This window comes from Pelmatolapia mariae, linkage group LG10_11 (genome assembly GCF_036321145.2).
Source record: "Pelmatolapia mariae isolate MD_Pm_ZW linkage group LG10_11, Pm_UMD_F_2, whole genome shotgun sequence".
Taxonomy (NCBI): Eukaryota; Metazoa; Chordata; class Actinopteri; order Cichliformes; family Cichlidae; genus Pelmatolapia; species Pelmatolapia mariae.
In genome coordinates, this window is record NC_086236.1 from 19,965,811 (window position 1) to 19,987,429 (window position 21,619).

The 21,619-nt window shown below is 42.3% G+C and overlaps 2 protein-coding genes across 5 annotated transcripts; both read left to right on the forward strand.

Moving 5' to 3' along the window:
• The first annotated feature begins 871 nt into the window (after positions 1 to 871).
• Positions 872 to 9,649, forward strand: rskrb (ribosomal protein S6 kinase related b). Its single transcript, XM_063487997.1, has 13 exons — positions 872 to 1,126; positions 2,963 to 3,253; positions 3,391 to 3,474; positions 3,637 to 3,705; positions 4,069 to 4,138; positions 5,002 to 5,109; positions 5,418 to 5,458; positions 6,965 to 6,992; positions 7,221 to 7,310; positions 7,468 to 7,556; positions 7,717 to 7,827; positions 7,906 to 8,019; positions 8,113 to 9,649. Exons 1-13 carry the CDS (start codon positions 1,097 to 1,099, stop codon positions 8,347 to 8,349), a joined length of 1,362 nt encoding a protein of 453 aa, XP_063344067.1. The 5' UTR covers positions 872 to 1,096; the 3' UTR covers positions 8,350 to 9,649.
• Positions 9,650 to 11,210: 1,561 nt separating this feature from the next.
• Positions 11,211 to 20,888, forward strand: aldocb (aldolase C, fructose-bisphosphate, b). 4 transcript variants are annotated; one of them, XM_063485266.1, is made up of 10 exons: positions 11,221 to 11,341; positions 12,530 to 12,647; positions 16,963 to 17,079; positions 17,384 to 17,595; positions 18,167 to 18,221; positions 18,323 to 18,483; positions 18,615 to 18,698; positions 18,794 to 18,968; positions 19,398 to 19,597; positions 19,730 to 20,888. In XM_063485266.1, exons 2-10 carry the CDS (start codon positions 12,569 to 12,571, stop codon positions 19,820 to 19,822), a joined length of 1,176 nt encoding a protein of 391 aa, XP_063341336.1. In that variant the 5' UTR covers positions 11,221 to 11,341; positions 12,530 to 12,568; the 3' UTR covers positions 19,823 to 20,888. The 4 variants fall into 4 exon arrangements, with proteins under 4 accessions (XP_063341339.1, XP_063341336.1, XP_063341338.1 ...); XM_063485268.1 differs by having other exon boundaries at positions 11,229 to 11,341; positions 12,495 to 12,647; XM_063485269.1 differs by lacking the exon at positions 12,530 to 12,647 and having other exon boundaries at positions 11,211 to 11,341.
• Positions 20,889 to 21,619: the final 731 nt, after the last annotated feature.

The following is a 21,619-nucleotide window of genomic DNA, read 5'->3' on the forward strand; positions in this document are numbered from 1 at the left end:
GCATTGAATTCAGTTTTACTTATATAGTGCCAAATCACAACAGTCTCCTCAAGGGCTTCATATTCTACACTAAAGATATAATAATAGAGAGAAAACCCCACATGTTTTAGTCAGATCAGCATCTAATCTAATATAGGACATGTGCACACTTAATTCACCCACCAGATGCTTCCAAGTGTTTAAAGAACATTACAAAATTCCTAAAAAGAAACTCAAAATATGAACAGAAATAAAGGATCCCCAAAGAGCAAGCACTTGGTGACAGTGGGAAGGAAAAACTCCTTTTAACTGAAAAAAGCCCTCCATCAGAACCAGGCTGAGGAAGTGGTCGCCATCTGCTGTGATGGGTTGCAGGGGAGGAGAGGGACACAGGACAAAAGACACACTGTGGAAGAAATTGGGGTGATAAGATGCTGTGAGATCTTACTGTGAGGTTCTAGTATGTGAGGATACAGATTTTAAATTTGATTCTGGATTTAACAGGGAATCAGTGAAGAGAAGCCAATACGGGAGAAAGATGCACTCCTTCTGTATCAGTGCTCACGCTGCAGCATTTTTAATTAAATGAATTGCATTCAGCATTCACATTTCCTCCAAACATGCTAAGACAGCACATATTATGCATGCATGGGTTTATTTTTAGAACAAGTGAATGGGGGGTTGAAAAATGTATCGGGAGATACAGGAGGCTTTTCTGTTACACGTTTGCTTTTGTGCACACAACAAGTCACGTCAATGCAAATGATGCAAACCTAACAGAAACTGTCACCGACGTGTATAATTGATGTGTGCGGCTCTGATTACGGCAAGCAGCAGCACAGGGATCTGAAGCGTGCCTCTCATTGGACGGTAGTGGTGGGGGCGGATTTACGCTGACGTTGCCCATACGCGGGATTAACTTGTTTTCTTTATATCGCCATATCTGTCACATTTTACACCTCGTAGCCCGTTTAGCTGCAGATTGTTAGCGAAAGGTACGCGTTGTGTACGTGCAGCCTGACATCGGTGTGCGTGGAGAGGTTGCGGAACAGCGCGGATGGCTAAATGAAGAGCAGAAGTCGGTATGAGGGCACTGCGCTGATGTCCTGTCACACAGATGGGGGCCGACGGCAGTAAAAACAGGAAGGTGAGTTGGATAGATCTGGTTGCTAAGGTGTAAGGCACGTGCTTTGGTGTGTGTGTGTGTGTGTGTGGGGGGGGGGGGGTTCCCTGTGTGACGGGGTTCCGCAATCTCTTGGGACCTGAAAAGTGTGCTGAAGTTGCGTAACGGTGAAAAGTCGCCGATTAGTATTACAACGTGTTATTCCCACGTTACGATATATGGGGTAAGACCATTCACTTTGAAGGCAAATGTGTCACTTCAGACAAAAAGTCTGACACTCCCCAGATTCTGGTCACTGGTCGAAGCTGTTTCAGCAGAATGACTGTGGAGTAGATGTGTCCCTTCATTTTGCTCGGATGATAATGACACTCTGCATGGCTGATTACGCGCATCTTGCATTACATAGCTGCAGAGATGTGCAGCAGGAGCCCCACGGGGAGAGGGCTTGTTGACCTGGTGACTGCACTTTGGATGCAGACCAGGGAGGGTTTTTATATACCAGAGCAGGAATGGTTACATGAAATTGCTTCCCCACTCGGCTCCACTCAGGCATTTGAGGGATGAAGATGGGACTGTATTATAGCAAAGTCTGATGTCTTGTACAATAAGCCACAATCGTTAGGAAGGCAACCTTTTATAAATGAAATAAAGTATACACTGTGTACTGTCTTTCAAATCTATGGCAGCTTGTAAAATTATTTAAATACAACCCCAGATACACGTGTCATTGTTTTTTTTAACAAACACTAAGATAAAATTCACAAGTGCTGTGTGTGTGTGTGTGTGTGTGTGTGTGTGTGTGTGAGAGAGAGACTATAAAAGATACAGAATCACAAAAGAGCTGTAGATGTTAAACAATAAAAGAGTACAAATAAAGGAGGGAAAGTTAGAAAAAAGACTGAACATGTACTGAGAAAAAAACTTCTTCTCTGTAAAAAACATTTTTGCAAGTATGGCTAAGGCTCGCAAAGCTGCATCTGAGTAAACCACAAGACTTCTGGAACAATGCCCTTTGGACAGATGAGAATATTGTGAAGATGTTTGGTGAAAACCAAACCCAGCGTAACATCACAAACACGTCATACCGACTGCCAAACAGGTCGGTGGAGGGGTGATGATTTGAGCTTGTTTTGCAGTCGTTGAGTTGACCACAAAGTCCTCTTATACCCAAGCTTATTACAGTCTAATTTGAGGTCATCTGTTTGACAGATAAAAGCCTGACCCAAACTGGGTCATGTAACGAGACAGGGATCCCAAGCACAGCAGCAAATCTACAATAGAATGGAACAAAATAGAAAATAATCAAGGTGTCAATACCCAGTCAAAATCCAGACTTTAACCTGATTGAAATGCTTTGGTGGGACCTTAAAAGTGCTGTTCATAAATGAATGCCTGCAAATTTCAATGAACTGAAGCAACAATACAAAGAAAAAGGGGCAAAAATTCCTCCACAGCAATGTGTGAGACTGATAAAGTCATACAGAATACGACTAATTCAAGTTATTTCTACAGTAAGTTGTGTTTGGACTTAGTCTGTAAATTTAGAGTAGCATTTAGGCAATTCTCCTCTATATTTTTACAAAGCATTTTTCAGTACAGGTTGTCCTGTGCCAACTTTCTTTGTGTGTTCTAGTTCCCAAAAGGTCAAGTGAAAGCAGAAGGGCGCTTTCAGCAGTGCACGCCTGCCTTGATAAGTGTTGGTACTTAACCTTGCGTAAAACCGTCTCTGAATGAACAGTCTATTCATTTTTGTTCTCCAGGAGTTTGTGTAATAAAAACAGACAATCTAAAGTTTTTTTTAATCCTGTTTCTGCTGTAGCATCTACAAAACTGTGTCTTTATCTTTTGTTTCCCCAACAGAGGCCTTCCGAAGGGCAGGAGAATGAGCACTTATCTTCTGGATGGCGCGGCTTCCTCTCAAACATTGGCCTGTCTGTCCCAGCAGGCCTGTGTCGCCTTGCCCCGTCTGCCCTTCATCTGGGCCAGCGTCGAATGCTCCAGGGCAAAGCCCCCGAGATCCCTGACCACGTCTTGAGGCTGGCAGGAGTTGGCCCCCACAAGCTGAGAGCGGAGTGGAGCCTGCCGGGGTTTATTACCATGTTCCTCCCCGAATTCCCCCACAGAACTGTGCCTGGCCACGAACACTTTCAGGTGAGCGTCATTTTGAACGCCAGCACCACATCATGCGTCTTATGATTGAACAGAGCTTTCTCATGTTCTGCTTTTACTTTTTTTTAACTAGACACCATCCCATTGTATCTGTGTCTGCATTGTTCTTGCCTCACTAGGTGTTGGGCTACATCGCCAAAGGTTCATTTGGACCCATCCTGAAAGTGAAGGACAAGGTCAAACAGAAGACATACGCTGTTAAAGTGAGTGTTGATTATCTGGGTTTTAACATATAGGTTTTCTGCGTTTAAATTCTAACATAAATACCAATCAGGCTGTTGCAGGAAACTGAAGCTGTGAGATAATTGTATTCACGGTTCATTTATAATTACAGTGGCCTGATTTCATCTTGTGTCTGCCCACAGGTCATACCTAAAGCAGAGATTTTAAGACTCGGGGTCTTGGAGCAGTCAAAGGAAGAAGTTGTAGTCCAGGTGGGTTTTGTGTTAACTTCGAAGGCATTGTGTTTGCATTTCATATAGATAGCACTCAAATTCCTCAACAAACCAAGGCTTTCTAAAGTACACATAATAGTCAGTGAGTGATAATTACTGCTAACAGTTAATAAGTGATAAGATCTCATGTAAATATTGTGCTATTCTTTGATTTCTTAACTTTAGAAATGTTGATAGAAGGTAGAAAAAATCTGCTGTGATGGTGATGAACCATTTATTTTTATTTGCCGTCTCACAAAAATGGCGTGCCTGTAAAGTCTGAAGTTAATGTGATTCTGAGTGACGTGATCAAACAATGGTCGGTTGAGCTTTCCCAGGCTGACCTTTGACCTTTGCCTGCAGCGTCAGGTGCGCCACCCATTTGTCCATGACCTCCAGGACTGCTGGCAGACACAGCGCCACGTCTACATTAGTGAGTCAGACAGAGACCAGTGACCCAATCGAACCCAGATCCACTCTCCCTTTACTTCACCTCACCTTTTTTCACCTCAACACTGAGAGCTAGGTCCAAGATCCACCCACAGCCCCACCGAAACCCAGCTCCTAGAACACAATGAACAAAAAAAAAGGCAAAGAGGTTCCCGTCAACACTTTAAAATTCTGGGTTTTTTGAGCTTGTACCCCACATGTAAGCGCACCTTTATCAAACACCCTCCAGCCCTGCAACCCCAGTCTACCACTCCCTCTGCATCGTGTAGCTTCTTCGACTTCTTTCCTCTTTCCTCCTGAGCATTTACCCTCTTTTTCCAAATTAGTCACTGACTCAGAAAGTGTGACCCACTTTGTTTGCCTCTCCACCCCCTGCAAAAAGAGAATGCGTTAGCCCCCGAAAACCAGATGCTGAACATACTGTGAATCATCACTGAGTCACATATTTTTTGAGCCTGAAATGTAGAGAACATGGAAGTCACCATAACAAACCGATGAAGATCTCTGCAGATATCAGGCAGATATTTTAAAGCAATTAAGGTTAAACAGTTGCTTAATTCTTATGTTGCCTTATGTAACAGTGTTAAATAAATATGGGCTATCCTCAGTTACAGCGTGCTGATTCATTATTACAAACGCACACACACATGCAGTTTAAAGTCATGCTCCATTAAGGCAGCCAGCCTTAAAATTCCACCCTGCTTGCTTCCTAGAAGAAGATCTTCGCTCTTGTCTCTTCCCTAAATTGAGCAGTGTTGTGTTCCACCTCCCGCTGACCTTCACTTCCCAGTCACATCTCACACTGCTGCACAGAGGCATGCTTTGATCCCATTTCTTCTCTCACAGTGTGCGACTACTGCAGCACAGGAGACCTCTACACCTACTGGCAGATGATTGGTCAGTTCCCAGAGGACACGGTGCGAGTGTTCGCTGCAGAGTTGGGATGTGCGCTTGGTGTGTATGCTATTATATTACTAATTAAACGAAAGATGTGAACCCACATCCGTACTGTAGGCCTGACTTTTCTCCTCAGAAATCTTAATTAGCTCAAAGCGTCGTTTCCATAGTTATTTAATTGGAAGTAATTATTAGAGGAGGTTTTATTAAAAACAGATGAGCTCTCTAAGGATCTCCACCAGCAACACAGCAAAGCCAGAATGACTCAGTTTGCCTGTACGAAGATGTGGATTTGAAACCTGTTTGCTTACTGGTTGGGTTTTAAGTTTTTGCTCATGTTTGTATCCTTTTTTTTTTTTTTACAGGTTTTCTGCACGATTTTGGGGTGATCCACAGAGATGTGAAGGTAAAAAGCAAAAAATTGTACAATATGCAGATAGTTAGGTTTACAACAGAAAATATTGTGTCACCTTAATGACACAAAACCTATGTTAAGCATAGGCATCTAGATCATTTCAGGCAACACTTATTTATATCAAGGCTTTTCACAGGACTCTCTGCAGTCCTCAGTCTCTCACATCATTGTGAAGGAAATTTGACCCACTGTTCTTTACAACATTGGTTGAGTTTAATGATGTTTGTGGGAAGTTGTTCTCTTAAGGTCCCACCACAGTATTTTAATCAAGGTAGGGCTTGGACATTGACATTGGTCATTGGTTCTTTTTTTCAGCTATTCTGCTGTAGATTTGCTGTAAGACACGTGGTCTCACATTTGACTCTAGAATACTTTGGTATACAGATGAATTCATTATTGATTCAATAACTACAAAACAAGCCCAAATCAGCACTCCTTCACCGTAGTGTTTGACAGTTGATATGCCACTTCAATCGTTTCGAGAAATCTTGCGCTTTGTTTTGATGGAACTTTGCAAAACTAAGTGATGCTTCTTTATTTTAAAGAAGAAGCTTTTTCCTAGCAATCCTTCCAAATACTTGTTCAGTTATTTTCTAAGTGTGCTGTCATTAACTTTAACATTTAACATACTAACTGAGGCCTGTAGGGTCTGAAATGGGTTTTTGGGAAATTCTCTGAGCGTTGCACAGTTTGATCTTGGGGTGAATTAGCTGGGCTTGGCACTTCTGGGGTGCACACACTGAATACTCCAGACCAGGAACTGCCAAAGCTTCTGCTTTTACAGAGGTGTTCATGCTTGCTGACTATCAGCTAATCAAGTGCACTTGATTATCAGCAGCAGGCTGTTACTTAGCTGCTTAATTCCCATGGATGGAGTAAGGTATTCATAGGAATACCATAGGCTGTACGGTGTAAATCTTACACCTGCCAAAGCTAGGTGTAAGATTTACACCGATTTACACGGTGTAAATCTTACACCGTACAGCAGAATAAAGGATATCAAATGCTGCAAGCCTAACATTTATCATGAAGAGTTTTTGTCTTATCTCTGAAACCTTTCCAGCTGGATCCCCTACTTTTGCGTCTCATATAAGAACAGCAAGCTCAGCTTCCTTTTCCATCATGCACACATACAAAGGCTGTTTTTGGTTTTGTAAGGCTGAATACTCTTACTTACTAAAAAGTTTCTAAACTGCTCATTCCTGTTTTTTAGTCAATGCATGAACACAACAATGTGTATAATGCATTAAAAATGTTTAAATTGCCACAAAATATTTTTATTGAAGTAGAATTTTTCTGATATTTAGTCTTTATCAGATACCATATTTAGAGTTTTGTTTTGTTTTAACATTTTGTTACAGGCTACAGGTTTCCTTTCATCAGTGTTTCGCAGTAATCCGATGGCAGACACAGTGTGTGGCATAAGAATTCAGTGCATCAGAAAAACAAGAGTGTAATCCCATCCACTTATTTATTTATTTTGCTCTGTTGTTGCAGATGGAAAATATCCTGCTGACAGACAATGGTAAGTAAATCTTGTCCCCAGCAGAGTGCAGCACAGCTTTGGTATGAGGGAAAAGCACAGAAGCTTCTAGAAAACAGAGCTATGCACATCTATCAATCAATACCTATCACTGCAAACTGTGAGGGAGCATTATGATGGACATAAAAATCCAGCCTGTATCAGTTAAAAAAAAAAAAAAAGCCTTGGGCTTCATGCCCGTCATAACGTAGAGAAAACGATCTTTTCTAGGACACATCCGGCTAGCTGACTTTGGTTTGTCTCGTCGCCTGGAGAGAGGGGGACGAGCCTTTACCATCTGTGGAACCATCCAATATATGGGTGAGGAAAACATCCACTCTTAACCTCCCCTGCAGCTCATCCCACCACAGCTGCAGATGTTGGGATTTGGAAGCATTTAGAGCGTATCTAATTATGTTTTACTGGGAGGTGAATTTTTGAATGGAAAAACATGGTGAAGGTTCTCTGTCCTCTGCAGCTCCAGAGGTGCTGAGTGGTGGGCCCTACAACCATGCAGCTGATTGGTGGTCACTGGGAATTCTGCTTTTCTCACTGGCTACTGGGAAGGTTAGCTATTGTTGCCTGTTTGCGTGGTCAGCAGGTCGATTAATCTCTCAGTGACACATGAGCATGAAAGACTGTGTTTATGTGATGTTCTGGCATGCTGGAGTATTAATCTATCAAAGTAGCAAAAGATGAATCCTGCCCTGAATTTTCCCTCTGTCAGTTCCCCGTGGCTCCTGAACCAGACCACTGCAGCATGTTGAGGAAAGTGAGGAGCTTCCCCTATGAGATGCCCCTCACCCTCAGCTCCCCACTGGCCTTGCTAATAACAGAGGTAATCATTTATCGTATATCTGCTAAGCAGCAAGCCAGTTGAACGGTCACATCATCATCTGCACATTTTCCTGTCCAGCTTTTATGCAAGACTCCCTCGCGCCGCTTGAGGACGCTTGATCGTTTCCAGCGGCAAACCTTCTTCCGCGGATCAACCTTTGACCTCGATCTACTGCAACGTCAGCCCATGGAGGTAACAGATGAGACGTCTGAATGTCCTCGGTTTGGTTGTTTCCTCTGTAAGCTGAAGCATGAGTCTGTGACTTCTCCTCTCTGTTGCTGTCAGGTGATTCTGGAGCTGCGGGAGAGACCAGACCGAGCAGCCAAAGCTCGACGAGGCCTCACTTTGTCTCTACAGCCTCTCAAAGGCTTCGACTACGACTCGCTCCTCAGCCCGCCCGCCACGCCACACTCGCAGCTGGATCCCAGCGCAAACACTCACAGAGCTGTACCGCTGCCTGGCCCAGCACTCCCACCGCATCCTGCTCAGGAAAAAGGTCCACGCAGAGAAGTGTTTGTTTGACAGACACTGAGTTTACAGTGTAAAGGCCTACATTTGTTTATTTCTGCACATTTGTTCACCCTTGCACACAGAATTAGTGCGCCTTTAAAATTTTTTCTAAACTTTAAAATTACTGAGTTATAATTGGATACACGGTTTAGAAGGGAAAGGTACATTTTAATGGAAATCACCTTTTTTTTTCTGCACACATATTTCAATGAGTTTTATGTTTTGTGACGTGCTTAACACAAGTTCTTCTTCCTTTATGTGTTTGCCTTTCTCCGCTGCACACAGTTTCTTGCACACTTGTTTGCCCAACAGTTGTGCAAGAAAGATTGCACTATTGTGCATCCACTTTCCAGTAAACCGTCATGGCTGCCCTGTTAATACATAGTGGGCAAATGCTGTCAAATTCACCCCATGTGGAAATGTCATGCTTGTTGATCATATTATAGATCATAATATTTTTTCTTTTTTGTTTTAAGAGTGCAAACCATAGTTATCCTTTCAGCTAGGTGAGTTGATTTCAAAATCTCTGCTGTTATTTTCATGTTGCAAGATGTTGCAGTTATTTTAGCAGAAGCGGATGGAAGACTCGTTGCCTCAATCTGTGCTACTTTTACTTTTAAACATATTCTGTACCTTTGCTCATGCCACGATTCGACCTTTCCCAAACCTGACCTTGGCTACATAATCTCCTCGAGCAAGTGACACGGTATCAGGTTCAAATGTGTATGCCTTCAACACCTTATTTAGCTTCATCATTATAACCTACGTCTCAGGGGAGCGCTCGGTGGTTTTCCCATTCAGCCTTGATTTTTGACTCCAAGATGGCACCTAGCTGTGCAGATCAGAGCTGGGACTGGAACAGCAGTACCGTTTACCTCCAGTTAACATTTTGATAGATACAGGGCTTTTTCTACTGTCCGAGGATGTGGTAAGCCCTTGCCAGTAATCTCACCTTTATGCACTTACCTGCTCATCTGATTATAATGTAATTTATTAATTTTTTTGTGAAGTATGCCCTAATGTGTGCCCAGAATGCCTCGTGTGTGATCCTTGACCTTTCTTTATTTCTGGTCACCGAATGCTCATGTATATATTCCTGTTTATAAAGTTTATATAACTTTTTTTTAATACTCTTTGATGTTTATATGTTATGTTATGATGTATTTTTGTAATTGCCATGTAGCACAGATGGAATATTAAACTCTGACTGTACAAAGTTCTGCTGGTTTGTTCGGTCAGGGTGGAACCTGCTGAAGTTCAAACCAAGCATCAGAATGAGGAAGAAAAGTCATTAAAGTCACTTTGAACGTGGCGTGGTTGGTGGTGCCAGACGTGCTGGTCTGAGTAATTCGGAAACTGCTGATCTGCTGGGACTTTTCCACACAGCCATCTCTACGTTTTACAGAAAAAGAGAGAAAATATCCAATGAGCGGCACTTCTCTGGGGTAAAAATGCCGTGTTGACATCAGACCTGACGGGATGGCATTGGCAACTCAAATAGCCACTCATAACAACCAAAGTATGCAGAAGAGCATCTCTGAACGCACAACACACAACCTTGAAGCGGATGGGCTACAATAGCAGGAGACACACCATGTGCTAGCAAAAGAAAAATTAGTACCAACTGAGCATCATTTAAACAGCCCAGCCTAGCTGAGTATTGACTCTGACAGTGTCCATCCCTTTATGACCACAAAGTACCCATTTTCTAATTTTTGCTACCAGCAAGATAACACCCCATGCCATGAAGCTCAAATCACCTCAAATGTTTTCTTGAACGTAACATTGAGTTCACTGCACTCAAATGGCCTCCACGGTCGCCTGATTTTAGTCCAGCACCTTTTCGATGCAGTGGAAAGGGAGATTCAAATCATGGATGTGCAGCCGACAAATCTGCAGTGTGTGGCGCTATCTTGTCAATATGAATCAAAATCTCCTTTTGAATTACATTTTTTAAAGTAAAAACTTGAATAAACAACTTTTATGTTGATATCTTGATATAGTTTTTAAATTTCTTAGCATCAGTGCTATATCTGCAAAAATCTGTCTGTGGGATGAAAGCTAGTTAGATTAAACAGTGCATTTATTTAATATAATTCAATATTCACTATTAGAATCAGGATTTCCTGACACTATCAATCCTATTTCAACTGGTTATTTTTCTCTCTGTAGTTAGACTACAAATAGAAGACTACAAATCTATTTTTCACCAACGTTAGCACCAACAGTGTCATCTTTACACAAACTGAGAAGAAAGAAACAACACACATGTACAAAATGCACTATAAATGGAGCATGTATATTAGGCCACAACTAAACTAGAGGTATGTGGGCAAAGTCACCAAGTGCAGATCTGCATTTGACTAGGGGGAGCTCAGCATCTCAGAAAAACTTATGAAAACAAATTCCTTTTAAAGTCATATTATTGTTAATGCTCAATTCAAATGCCTTACAGGAACCTCTCAACAAATATCATTACCGAAGTATCAGAACATACCATAAACAATAATATGAATAGAAATCTAACATATATGAAAGTCATAAAAGTTCACTCAGCTTTGTCCATAACTAGGCTGCAAAACATGAGTATTAATCATTTTCAGAGGTTATTTAGCACTAGGACGAAAAAAGACTCACCAAATACAGAGTTTATTTAATTAAAGTAAATTATTTTTATCTTATTGAACAATTTGCACTGTAGGAGGCGAGGTTCCACCTTTGTTCACAGTCGCTTTGTCAATTTTACCATCAACATCTATAAATATCTGGGTACTTTTAGAAAACAGAGGACAAACTGTCTCCACAAAAAAGAAAAAAAGATGCACAATCACTCTGGAGCTCTGCGGCGCATGCGCCCCGTCGCTTCGTGCCGTGACGCGTGGCTTAAGCTCCGCCCAGGCTTTCTAAAAGGTCACGTCGCGCTGCAGCAGTGAAACAGGAGACCGTTCCGCATCCTCTGCGTACACCTCACCTGATCTCTATCAGCTCTGACATCCATCAGCAGGTAAGAGTCACCTCATCCGAAAAATATTACTATTTTAAACGTTTATTGTGTGTTACTGAGCGCGTCAGCCATGATGGCTGTCATTCTGATGGTGATGCGGATGTGATGCTGTTTACTGAACCTACAGCTAGCTGTATCTTCCAAAAGCTAGCCTGTTAGCCATAAATGAACAAGCAGCGTCATTAGCTGTATCACTGATGCTATGTCATCTTAATTTGACAGACAACTCCTAAAACTCTATCACCTTCTCAAAAACAGTCGTTTTAGAGTTGCGCATTTCGGCCCCATCATCGAAGTACGCAACAGGAAGGGCGCAGAAGTGATGACCTTCAAGGATGGAAGTGGAGGAGACGAGCCTGTTGCGCCTTCCTTAGCTTCAGATCGACGCTCTTAGTTTTAACATGCGCTTGATATGCGTGATTTGTCGGGTACAAACGTGGGTGGTAGCGGTGATGGGTGAGGGCTGTGACGAGGTTGTTTCCCGTCAGGGTGTAGCTGTCTCGAAGCACGTAGACATCGAGAGGCGGAGCCGCAGAGGACGTGAAAAAGCTACACGTGTTAATGAAGTCAGCGGCCTGAATTTTGGAAGCAAGGCTTGCATATACATTTTTTTTTAATTTTATGCCAGTTTTGTAGAACACTGGCATAAAATTAACCAACTTAAGCAAATTAGTTCAGAATGTAAAATAAATACTAATATCAACAATAATAATGATAATATATGTTTTAGCCCTTAGTGGGGATGTAATTGATGAGGGTTGGATTGTAGAAGTGTTTATAATTTAAAAAAAACAAACAAACGGCAGTTTCCACTTAGAGTAATTATATTTTTTACTATATTCTTACATTATTAACGAGTGTAATTCTAAAATTAGTGTTTTTGTTGATTTGTACGCTGCTACTTCACGTGTAAAATGAATTTAAAAAAACAAATGAGGCAATGGATCAATGAACAAATCGAAACTCTTAATCAATAACTGCTGTTGCAGATTAATTCTCTATTGATCGACTAATAGTTTCCAGTCCAGAGAGTATTTTTACAATCAGACACCAGGTGTTCTTAATTATGAGTGGTTTCCTTACATCGGCTTTCTCCTTTACTGACGTTTGTTATGGACATGTTTCTGAAGTCTAACCTGCACATTTTCATCAGTGTCCACCTTTCTTTGAACTGCGACACCCTCGCAGCCTCGAGGTCTGTAATAGGCTCCCGAGTCATTGAGCTGCATGGGTAACAGTGCTCCTGCTAGCGCTGCAGCATCAAGGCCTGAAGATAGATGCGACGCCAAGACCAGAGGCCCGTCTGGTAACAAAGCACAGCACTGAAAGCAGGCTTTTTATTTTAGTGCTGTTCTGCAGGAGCCATTTCATCTCAAAGCTCATGCAGCTTGCAAATAGAAATTAAAAAAGAAAAAGGTGGCTACGCCTCACCTCCAGAGGGTTCTAATGATCTAGACAAGACAGCAAAAAATCCTCATCCTCCCCCTACATGCTTATGAACATAGGCAGTAAATCTAGCATGCAAGCTCAAGACCTTGTAGTTGAATGCTTGCAGCAATGCTTAAAAGAAGACCAGCTGCAGCGTGATGGCTGTAGATGTAGACTCTGATGTTTTTCTTGTATTTGTGATTTCTCACTGCATGCCGGGCTGCTCCTGTTTTAAGGTGAGAAGCATTGGATGGCCCCTCTGTGGTTTTAATTTTTTTTTTTTTTTTTTTTTTTTTTTTTTTTTTCTTCTGTTAACCTGAAATTCAATTGGAATCAGACAGCATCACAGTTAAATCAGCCTGGTACAAATCTAAATGTGTAATTTTCCATCTAACAACAACTAAAGAGCATGTGTGTGGAGTGGTGATGTCTCTCCTACAGTGTTATTTGAAAATCGGTGTTGAGTCCTGTCTTCTTGTTTTCCAAGTGGTTCTCCGTGACTCAGCAGGGAGTTGATCTTCATGTCGCATTGCAGAAGTGTTGTTGAGGGAGACCACTACAACAGGCTGGATCAAAGATCAGAAAATGTAGAGAGCTGGGCTATGATGGCTGCATAATCTCAGCTGTCATGTCATGAAAGCCCTAATCCTGCATATGCAGTCCAGTCACAACAGCGAACCAGCTTTAAGCTGTTCAGTCATATCACTTCAGGCTTATCAGTTTTTAGTGATGGTATGGTATGGGTCTTTTTTTTGTTTTTTGTTTTTTGTTTTTTTTGACATGATGAAAAAAAACGTTTTGAACTGCTTTAGCCACACAGGAAATTGATAAATTGATCAGGAATTGACGAAGAATCTGACCTCCAAGCAGAATTTCTAATAGCAGTTACCAAATCAATAAATCCCATGAATGACAATCAATAGGATGCACTCTAATTTACCCCCCCCCCCCCCCCCCCCCCCCCCCCCCAAAAAAAAAACACACACACAAACAGCCCTAGAAATTTGTGCACATAATTTATAAAATATTTGAAAGCCACATTAGATAAATGTGGGAGAGATGTCCTTGGTCACTGGGGCATCATGATCACTGAACAGTGTATGTGTATGCGACTGTCTGGAAGATAACGATTATCACCAGTGTTGATGATAACACCACTAGAAGGTTGCTACTTGATTCTGATAGCGCTTACGCTGCTCTAGTTTTAGCATTTAAAAAAAAAAAAAAACTGGAAACACAGGAAGATGTTTTTAAAGAGTTCTTAGCCTAATACTGTAGCTCAGGTTAGTCAACACAAATGAAGACGCAGGTTCACCCCAATTGTAATGTCCTACAGTTTTTATAGGATGTGCTATAGTTTCTTTAAATCTGCTTACCGAACTCAAAAAAATTTCTGTATTTTAATATTAACTCAAAAAAACAACGCAATGGTTTCGAATAATCACTTGACTTCATGAGTAGATCATGGAAATTGTCTAGCTAAAGGAATGTGCAAAGCAGAAATATTTAAACTCAAACACCAATGAAAAGCCTTCCTTTTAATTCTCTTGATCAGGTCACTTCCCTAACATCCTATGCTCTGAATAATGGACTTTTTTTTTTTTTTTTTTTAATAAAACCTCTTGGGTTTTTTTTTTTTTGGTTTTTTTTTTTAATTTAAAGTGTGTCACATCTGTGGTGCAAGGCCCTGCAGTGGTGCTTGTGTGGCACAGAGTGAGGTAGTTGTCTTTGTTCTAATGTCCTCCTCTGGGACTGTTTCCTGGAGACGTTCAAGAAGCAAACCCAAAAATGGAAAACATAAGATTAGTGCCTCCTTTGGCTGTGAGTAACATAAGCTGAGTTGTCATCACCTGATTATGTCTAAAGCAGTTCAGCCACAGCCTTCTGACAATCTCCCTTTTTGATTTAGGAGCTATCGTAGATTATGAGAGAGAGAAGGGTAATCCTATATCACAAATATTTTCCCAGATTACTTTTCTCTCTTTGGTCCACCCTAAATGTCCTTGACACCACTCTCTCTCTCTGTGGTTGTTGCATTGATGCATAGTAGTGATTCTAAAACGTTATACTTGCACATTTAGCCAATATCATTTTGTTTAAAGCTAATAACCCTCCAAGCATAAACTTTAGTGCACTACTACCAAACTTGCCCCAGCTGATCATGTGCTAGAGTCCTGCCTCATATTGTCAGTATGGACAGTGTAAAAAGACAGGGTTTCACCCATTGCAAACGTGCTCCTGTGCGCTCGTCCAAAATCCCAGATGCATGTTCCTGGTTGCGGATGACCTATGTGTCTGTTTAATGCTGATTGGTTGACAAGTGGCGACATTCACAGGGACTGGGAGAAGCACAGGCAGTGGCTGTGGTGGCCACTTCTCAATGTGTTTGACACTTTGTTTCACTTCAGCTCTTTTCATGTTATAACTTCCCTCTACTCTGTCCCGAGCTGATGGACCAATAACCAGGAGTAGCCCACAGACCGGTTATACTACATAGTTGTGTAGTATACTGGTACACTCCCTCCATCGACGCTCTTTGTGGGTAAGCAGGGCTCCATAGGCTGCCAGGGCTGAGCCGTGATTTCAGCGTAAGCTTCCAGTCAATGTAAAGTTGTCGTCTTTAGTAATTTTCCGTTATTTTTGGCCAGTTGTTGCATAAACTGTAGATTTCCTATTGACTTAAATTGTTGTGCAATGTTTCCTCAGCGAAACTCCACCATGGTGGAGTCGTACTGCTTCACAAAGGAGGGCAGGTATTTGCTGAGCATGGTTTTTGGCTGGCACAGACAGTGGAGCAGAGCTGAGTGCACACATGCCTGTACCCTTAGGTTGGCTTTTATCAAGTGTAAATACTTCCTTTTATTCACTGGAGATGTGAAGTATGCAGCTTGTACCCCTGCTAAAGCTATTCTCCTCGGGGGACACCATATACCCTGCAGGTGTGTGTGTGTGTGTGTGTGTGTCATAAGAGTTGCACACTGATTTCATTGAGAGGCCTGTGTGTACTGTAAAGGTTATCTCATAGCTTTAAGCCGAGGATTAACACAGAGGGTACAGGGAGTATATCAGACGGTGTGCTCTCACAACAAACCAGCCTCCCTGACTTTATCATTAAGCTGTATTACAGCCTCCTATGAGTGTGTGCCTTTACAATATACTGACAATTCCAGCTTTTAGTTGAGACTGCTCGCTGTGGAGGAACATTTAGTACTATAAATGAATCGTCTATCAAATTCTCCAATGGATGACCTGTTATTGTGGCCCACACCCGGGAACGTGCGACGTTGTGCACAAAGCTACAGCCTTGTGTTCAGCGGGAGCGCCTCGGATACCAATATAGCCAAACAGACAAGTCACAGCTTGTTCTCAGGCACACAGTGCATTAGCTGGAGTGAGAATAGAAATTTACAAATCCTTGATGCACTCATCTCGCATGGATCCAGTAGAAATAATTTGTAGTCTGAGAGCAGCAGCACTTAAACGGATGCGTGACGTGTCACTCGAGGCGAAGAACTAAAGGTGCAACTTGCAGAGAGGTGTATAATGACAGAGGAACACAAAGAGTGTTGCTGAGGAGGGGGAAACGAGCCGTGTTGCATCCAGGCCTGCAGCTATAATGAGGACTGGCAGCAGAGTCTATAGGAGCGTTGTTACACAACCCCTTCCCCCTCCCTCCATCCGTCTGCTGTGGTTCAGATGGGGGAGGTGAGGGGTTACGTAACTGCTAATTTACGGAAGAGTGAGGAAGGGAAAGGGGAATTAAATAATCTGATTTGAAAGACTGTTTATGGAGTTTGGTCACTGCCACCAAGCTTTCTGTTTTTAATGACTGACACCAGATGATGCATCAAAATGAATGTCAAGATGGGGTGTTTGCTTCTAGTCACAATAAATGATTTTACTGAAGAAGTACTTCTATTTCCTTTTTTTTTTTTTTATTAAACTCTCAGGAAACTGGAAATGTACTGCTCGCATCTTGCACACATGTCATGTTCTTGTATAGTGTGATTAAGTGCCATCATGTAGGAGTTTGGCCATTTTCACCCATCTGGCTGCACTAAACTGAGAAAAGCTCATTGGTATAACAGTATAGTCGAGCTGCTGACAATAGAGGGACAATAAAGAGGCCAGCGCTGGGCAGTCATCCAGGTTTGCACATAGTGAAGCAGTATGTGTGTTTCGCTCTCTTTCAGCCACCATGACTCACCAGTATCCCGCACTGACCCCTGAGCAGAAGAAGGAGCTGCAGGACATTGCTCACAGGATAGTAGCTCCAGGCAAAGGCATCCTCGCAGCTGATGAATCCACCGGTATGTGTTGGTGTCTCAGTGTTTCAGCAAAGGTGGCTGATTGAAACGCAACATTAAACATGGTTGAATACCAACATACAGTACACTGAACATGCACTGAGTTGCATGTAAAATTAGAATTGCTGTGCGTTTATGTAAAGATATCAAAAAATGCAAAAAGATGCATGTTTTTGTTACTGCAAACGAGCAGTTTTAGTCTTCTGCTGAAAGCCATTTTATACTGTAGCTGATGCCAAATAAATGGCATTTGTGACGTCTGTTTTTTAATTTTATTAAATCATTGTCCTTGTTTTTTACTCTTTAGGCAGCATGGCAAAGCGTTTGAACCCCATTGGGGTCGAGAACACTGAGGAGAACAGACGCCGCTACCGCCAGTTGCTCTTCACAGCCGACCAGCGCATCGACAGCTGTATCGGAGGTGTCATCTTCTTCCATGAAACCCTCTACCAGAACACGGACGATGGCGTCAACTTCGCCAAGCTCATCAAAGACCGCGGCATTGTCGTTGGCATCAAGGTAGGCAGGGGAATGCTGTTGCCGGGTAATCAGTTTTCCCTGGTGCAATCTTAACAATGAGTTTCAGCTCCATTTAATTATGCTTCTGCTTCATTGCCTGGTTTGTGCCATTACGTGTTAGTTTACATAGTTTGTCATGCTCAGACTCGACCTCTTAAAACATAAGAGCCTGAGTGCTGAAAATCTCAACCTTCTTTGGTTTTGAGTGTCATCATCACTGCGCTGTTGATATAACGCAGTCAAGTGAGTCAGCTTAGCAGGCAGAGTAAACCCTCATCATTGGTTTAGCAGGTAAAACCTGAAAGGGTGGTTTGTTTGTTTGGTTTTTTTGTGTGGGTTGTTGTGGGGTTTTTTTGTTTGTTTTTTTTTTTTGTTTGTTGTTGTTGTTGTTGGTGGTTTTTTTTTGGTTTTTTTTATTAACTTAAAAAAACACGCTGACCCGCTTTCAGCGTGTTTACATACACACAGACCCACACAACAGCAGATCATGTTTTTAGGACAAACTGGGCTAAAGTTATTTGAGGTCATACTTTGAGGTAATTCAGAACATTTTCCGTTTCTGTCTTTACAGGTTGATAAGGGTGTTGTACCCCTCGCTGGAACAAATGGAGAGACCACCACTCAGGGTAGGAAGCAGTAGACGTACACTATTTGAGAACTGAAATGAACTTCATGGAAGCCCTGTGTGTTTCTCATGGCTGGTTCTGTGTGCGTTGTTTGAGTGCAGGTCTGGATGGGCTGTCCGAGCGATGCGCGCAGTACAAGAAGGACGGCGCAGACTTCGCCAAGTGGCGTTGCGTGCTGAAGATCAGCGAAACCACGCCGTCTGAGCTGGCCATCTTTGAGAACGCCAACGTGCTGGCACGATATGCTAGCATCTGCCAACAGGTTGGTGTGGCAACATAGGGAATGGTTAAATTCCTTTCCTTTTTTGGAAAGGACACTACTGATCCTCAAATGGTAGTATTGTATATTTCTAAAATACTGGTGTTAAATTCAAACTCTGTAATCTCTCTCAGAATGGTATTGTTCCAATTGTGGAGCCTGAGATCCTTCCTGATGGAGATCATGACCTGAAGCGTTGCCAGTACGTCACTGAGAAGGTAACATGGTGCAGAATGTGGAACTTGGCCGCCTTTATCTGTTCTGGAGAGTTCAACTTTGGACTCGCGTGCTGTCGTTTGTCTCCTGCTGTTAGGTCCTTGCTGCAGTGTACAAGGCTCTGTCGGACCACCACGTGTACCTGGAGGGGACACTGCTGAAGCCCAACATGGTCACAGCTGGACACTCCTGCCCAACTAAGTACAGCAGTGAAGAAATCGCCATGGCTACTGTCACTGCTCTGCGCCGCACAGTGCCTCCTGCTGTCCCAGGCAAGATACTTGTGTATATAATAGGAAAAATTCAGGGAGTGCGACGGTATCAGTGTGCAATAGCAGGGCTGCAAGCGACTTAATAGAGCAGCATATTCAAAAGTTAAATCATTATGTTATCATGGATAAATTGCTAGCTGAAACATGCTTTTGTGAGTGTATAAAATCAGTTAACTCATCTAAATTCCAAGGGATGATCTAACTAGTAAATTGGCTGTCTTGCCATTTTTTCAGACTGCTTTGATTTCCTAATAGTAATACTTATATCTAATATAAATAGTAAAATTTAAATCTCTTGATTCTTTCACTCGTTTATATCTACCTGCAGAGTGCAAACACGCAGGAAAAGATGCTTTAGAAAACCTTTAAAATCTTCCTCGACATCAGGTATGAGCAGATCGGTAACTCATGTTTCTTTTGTGTAAACAGGGGTGACATTCTTGTCTGGTGGCCAGTCTGAGGAAGAAGCCAGCGTGAACCTTAATGCCATTAACAACTGCCCACTCCCCAAGCCCTGGGCCCTGACTTTCTCCTACGGCCGTGCCCTGCAGGCCTCAGCTCTTAACGCCTGGAAAGGACAGCTGAACAACGAGAAGGCCGCCACCGAGGAGTTCGTCAAGCGTGCCGAGGTCAGACCACAGGAAGGGATATCAGATGTGTCCTTTGTACCAGATGTGAAACTTAAAAAAAACAAAAAAAAAAACAACTTTATTTGCTCTATTGCTTATGTCTGTTTTGTTTTTGTTTTTTTTCTTCTCCAGGCTAACGGTCTGGCTGCACTCGGCAAGTACGAGTCTTCCGGAAGTGGCGCCGCTGCAGCCCAGTCCCTCTACGTGGCTAATCACGCCTATTAAACGGCAAACTACCACGTTGAGCTGTGGTGTAGTTATAGTCTTATATCTGCTCTGCTGTCTCCCCTCTTCACTCCTCCATCAATCACAGGCCTGTGCTGTCTGCTTTACTTTAGAGTTCTTAAAGTTACATTATTAGATATGTGTATTTGAAACCATCATGTGACATCACAGTACTAAAAGGAAACAGACTTGGGTTGTCTGTTTTGTTAAAAAAAAATTCCCCCCCCCCCAGCTTCAACAAACAGTTACAGTTTTGAGACAATTTGAAGTTAAACGGTTGGAGGATAATCAAAAATGTTTAGTCAGTATTCATTCCACATTCCTTTTTTCACACACCTGTCTCTGTCAGGTGCTTTCTTACCCTCTCTCCCCCACTTCACACAAAATATCAAATCGCTCCCAAGCAGGCCAGATCAGCATGTTTGTGTCAGTGTTCGCTTCTGTCAGAACAGCATTGGTTCATTGTTGAAACGCTCTACTAACATCCACACTGACACCAAGTGGGACCAACTGCTTATTAGTGGCATCAGAACATGCGTTAAGGAGCGACAGGGCAGACGAGGTGAAAATGTTGAGCCGAGTTGATCTTTTGAAAAAAAGCGTGGAGTGCTCTGTTGTGCTTTCAGACAGATGTATATCTAGCAGACGTTAGCAGGCACATTATACTGTAATAAGCCACTACACACCAGGATTCTTCCTCTTTTTTTCTGTTCTTGTGCTCCTTATCACCATTATTGAATTTTAAAACAAACAACCATCTTGTGTGTCTGTTCATTAGCTTAACATTACATGCAGTAATCAATGTATTCAGTTGTGTGAAGGTGTCAATATTATGTGATGCTAGTGTGTCATCCTCCCACCTGATTTCCCCCCTGCCTGCCCTACCGAACGACCAGACTAGTTTCTATCGACATTCACATTAAATGGACCAATGGTGTGGGGTCAGCAGCGGGGAAACGGTCGCTGCTGTGTTGGAGTACTGTGGCGTTTGTGGTGTTAATATTGTTCTTTAAGCACTTGGTGTGTCAAATAGTGGAGAAAAATAAACTAAAACCTTAAAACATCAGATGCTTTTGTGTGATGGAATTTTCTACACCTGTCCTGATACTGGCGACGACAGAGTTATGCATGTTAGTCAAATATTGCTACTTTATTATTTAGAATCTTTACTGCCTCTACATTTTAGAGATAAATGTTGAGTATTTAATTATATTTAGTTGGCTGATATCATTACTTTTACACAATCAGCTTAGTGTGATTTGACATTAAATAGCCAACACTAATCTGCATAATTAAACTTTATTTTCAGTTTCCTGGAAGTGTATATATGCCTACATGCACCCCCTTTCTGGGTCCAAATCATGTGTTTTGCGCTCAATCTTGCAGATTGGATAGCCAGTCACATGGAAGCAGCTCGGGGCGTGTAGGCATGACCTGCTGAAGTTAAAGCTAAAGATCAGAATGTAGCACGTAGAATATTACTTTGGTCAGGGTTTACGGAAACTGGTCCAAGAAAAAGGAAAAAAATATCCAGTGAGCAGTATTTCTCTGGATGATAATGCTTTGATGGCAGAGGTGACTGGCCAGGCGGCTTTGAGCTGATAGAAAGGCAGCAGTAACTCAAATAACCACTCAATAGCCAAGGTATGCAGAAGAGCATCTCTGAATGCACTACACATCACGTGGCTTGAAGGAGATGTGCTACAGCAGCAGAAGACCACACCAGATGAAACTTCTTTCAGTGGACAGTGAGTCTGTGTGAATTTATAAAGCCCATTTAAAAACAACTACAGGGTT

Coding starts and splice junctions, on each gene's coding strand:
- rskrb (XM_063487997.1), top strand. CDS start 1,097: ATGGGGGCCGACGGCAGTAAAAACAGGAAG. Junction 5,110..5,417: donor AGAGTTGGGATGTGCGCTTG/GTGTGTATGCTA, acceptor TTTTTTTTACAG/GTTTTCTGCACGATTTTGGG. Junction 5,459..6,964: donor TGATCCACAGAGATGTGAAG/GTAAAAAGCAAA, acceptor CTGTTGTTGCAG/ATGGAAAATATCCTGCTGAC.
- aldocb (XM_063485266.1), top strand. CDS start 12,569: ATGGGTAACAGTGCTCCTGCTAGCGCTGCAGCATCAAGGCCTGAAGAT. Junction 17,596..18,166: donor GCATTGTCGTTGGCATCAAG/GTAGGCAGGGGA, acceptor CTGTCTTTACAG/GTTGATAAGGGTGTTGTACC. Junction 18,484..18,614: donor ATGCTAGCATCTGCCAACAG/GTTGGTGTGGCA, acceptor AATCTCTCTCAG/AATGGTATTGTTCCAATTGT.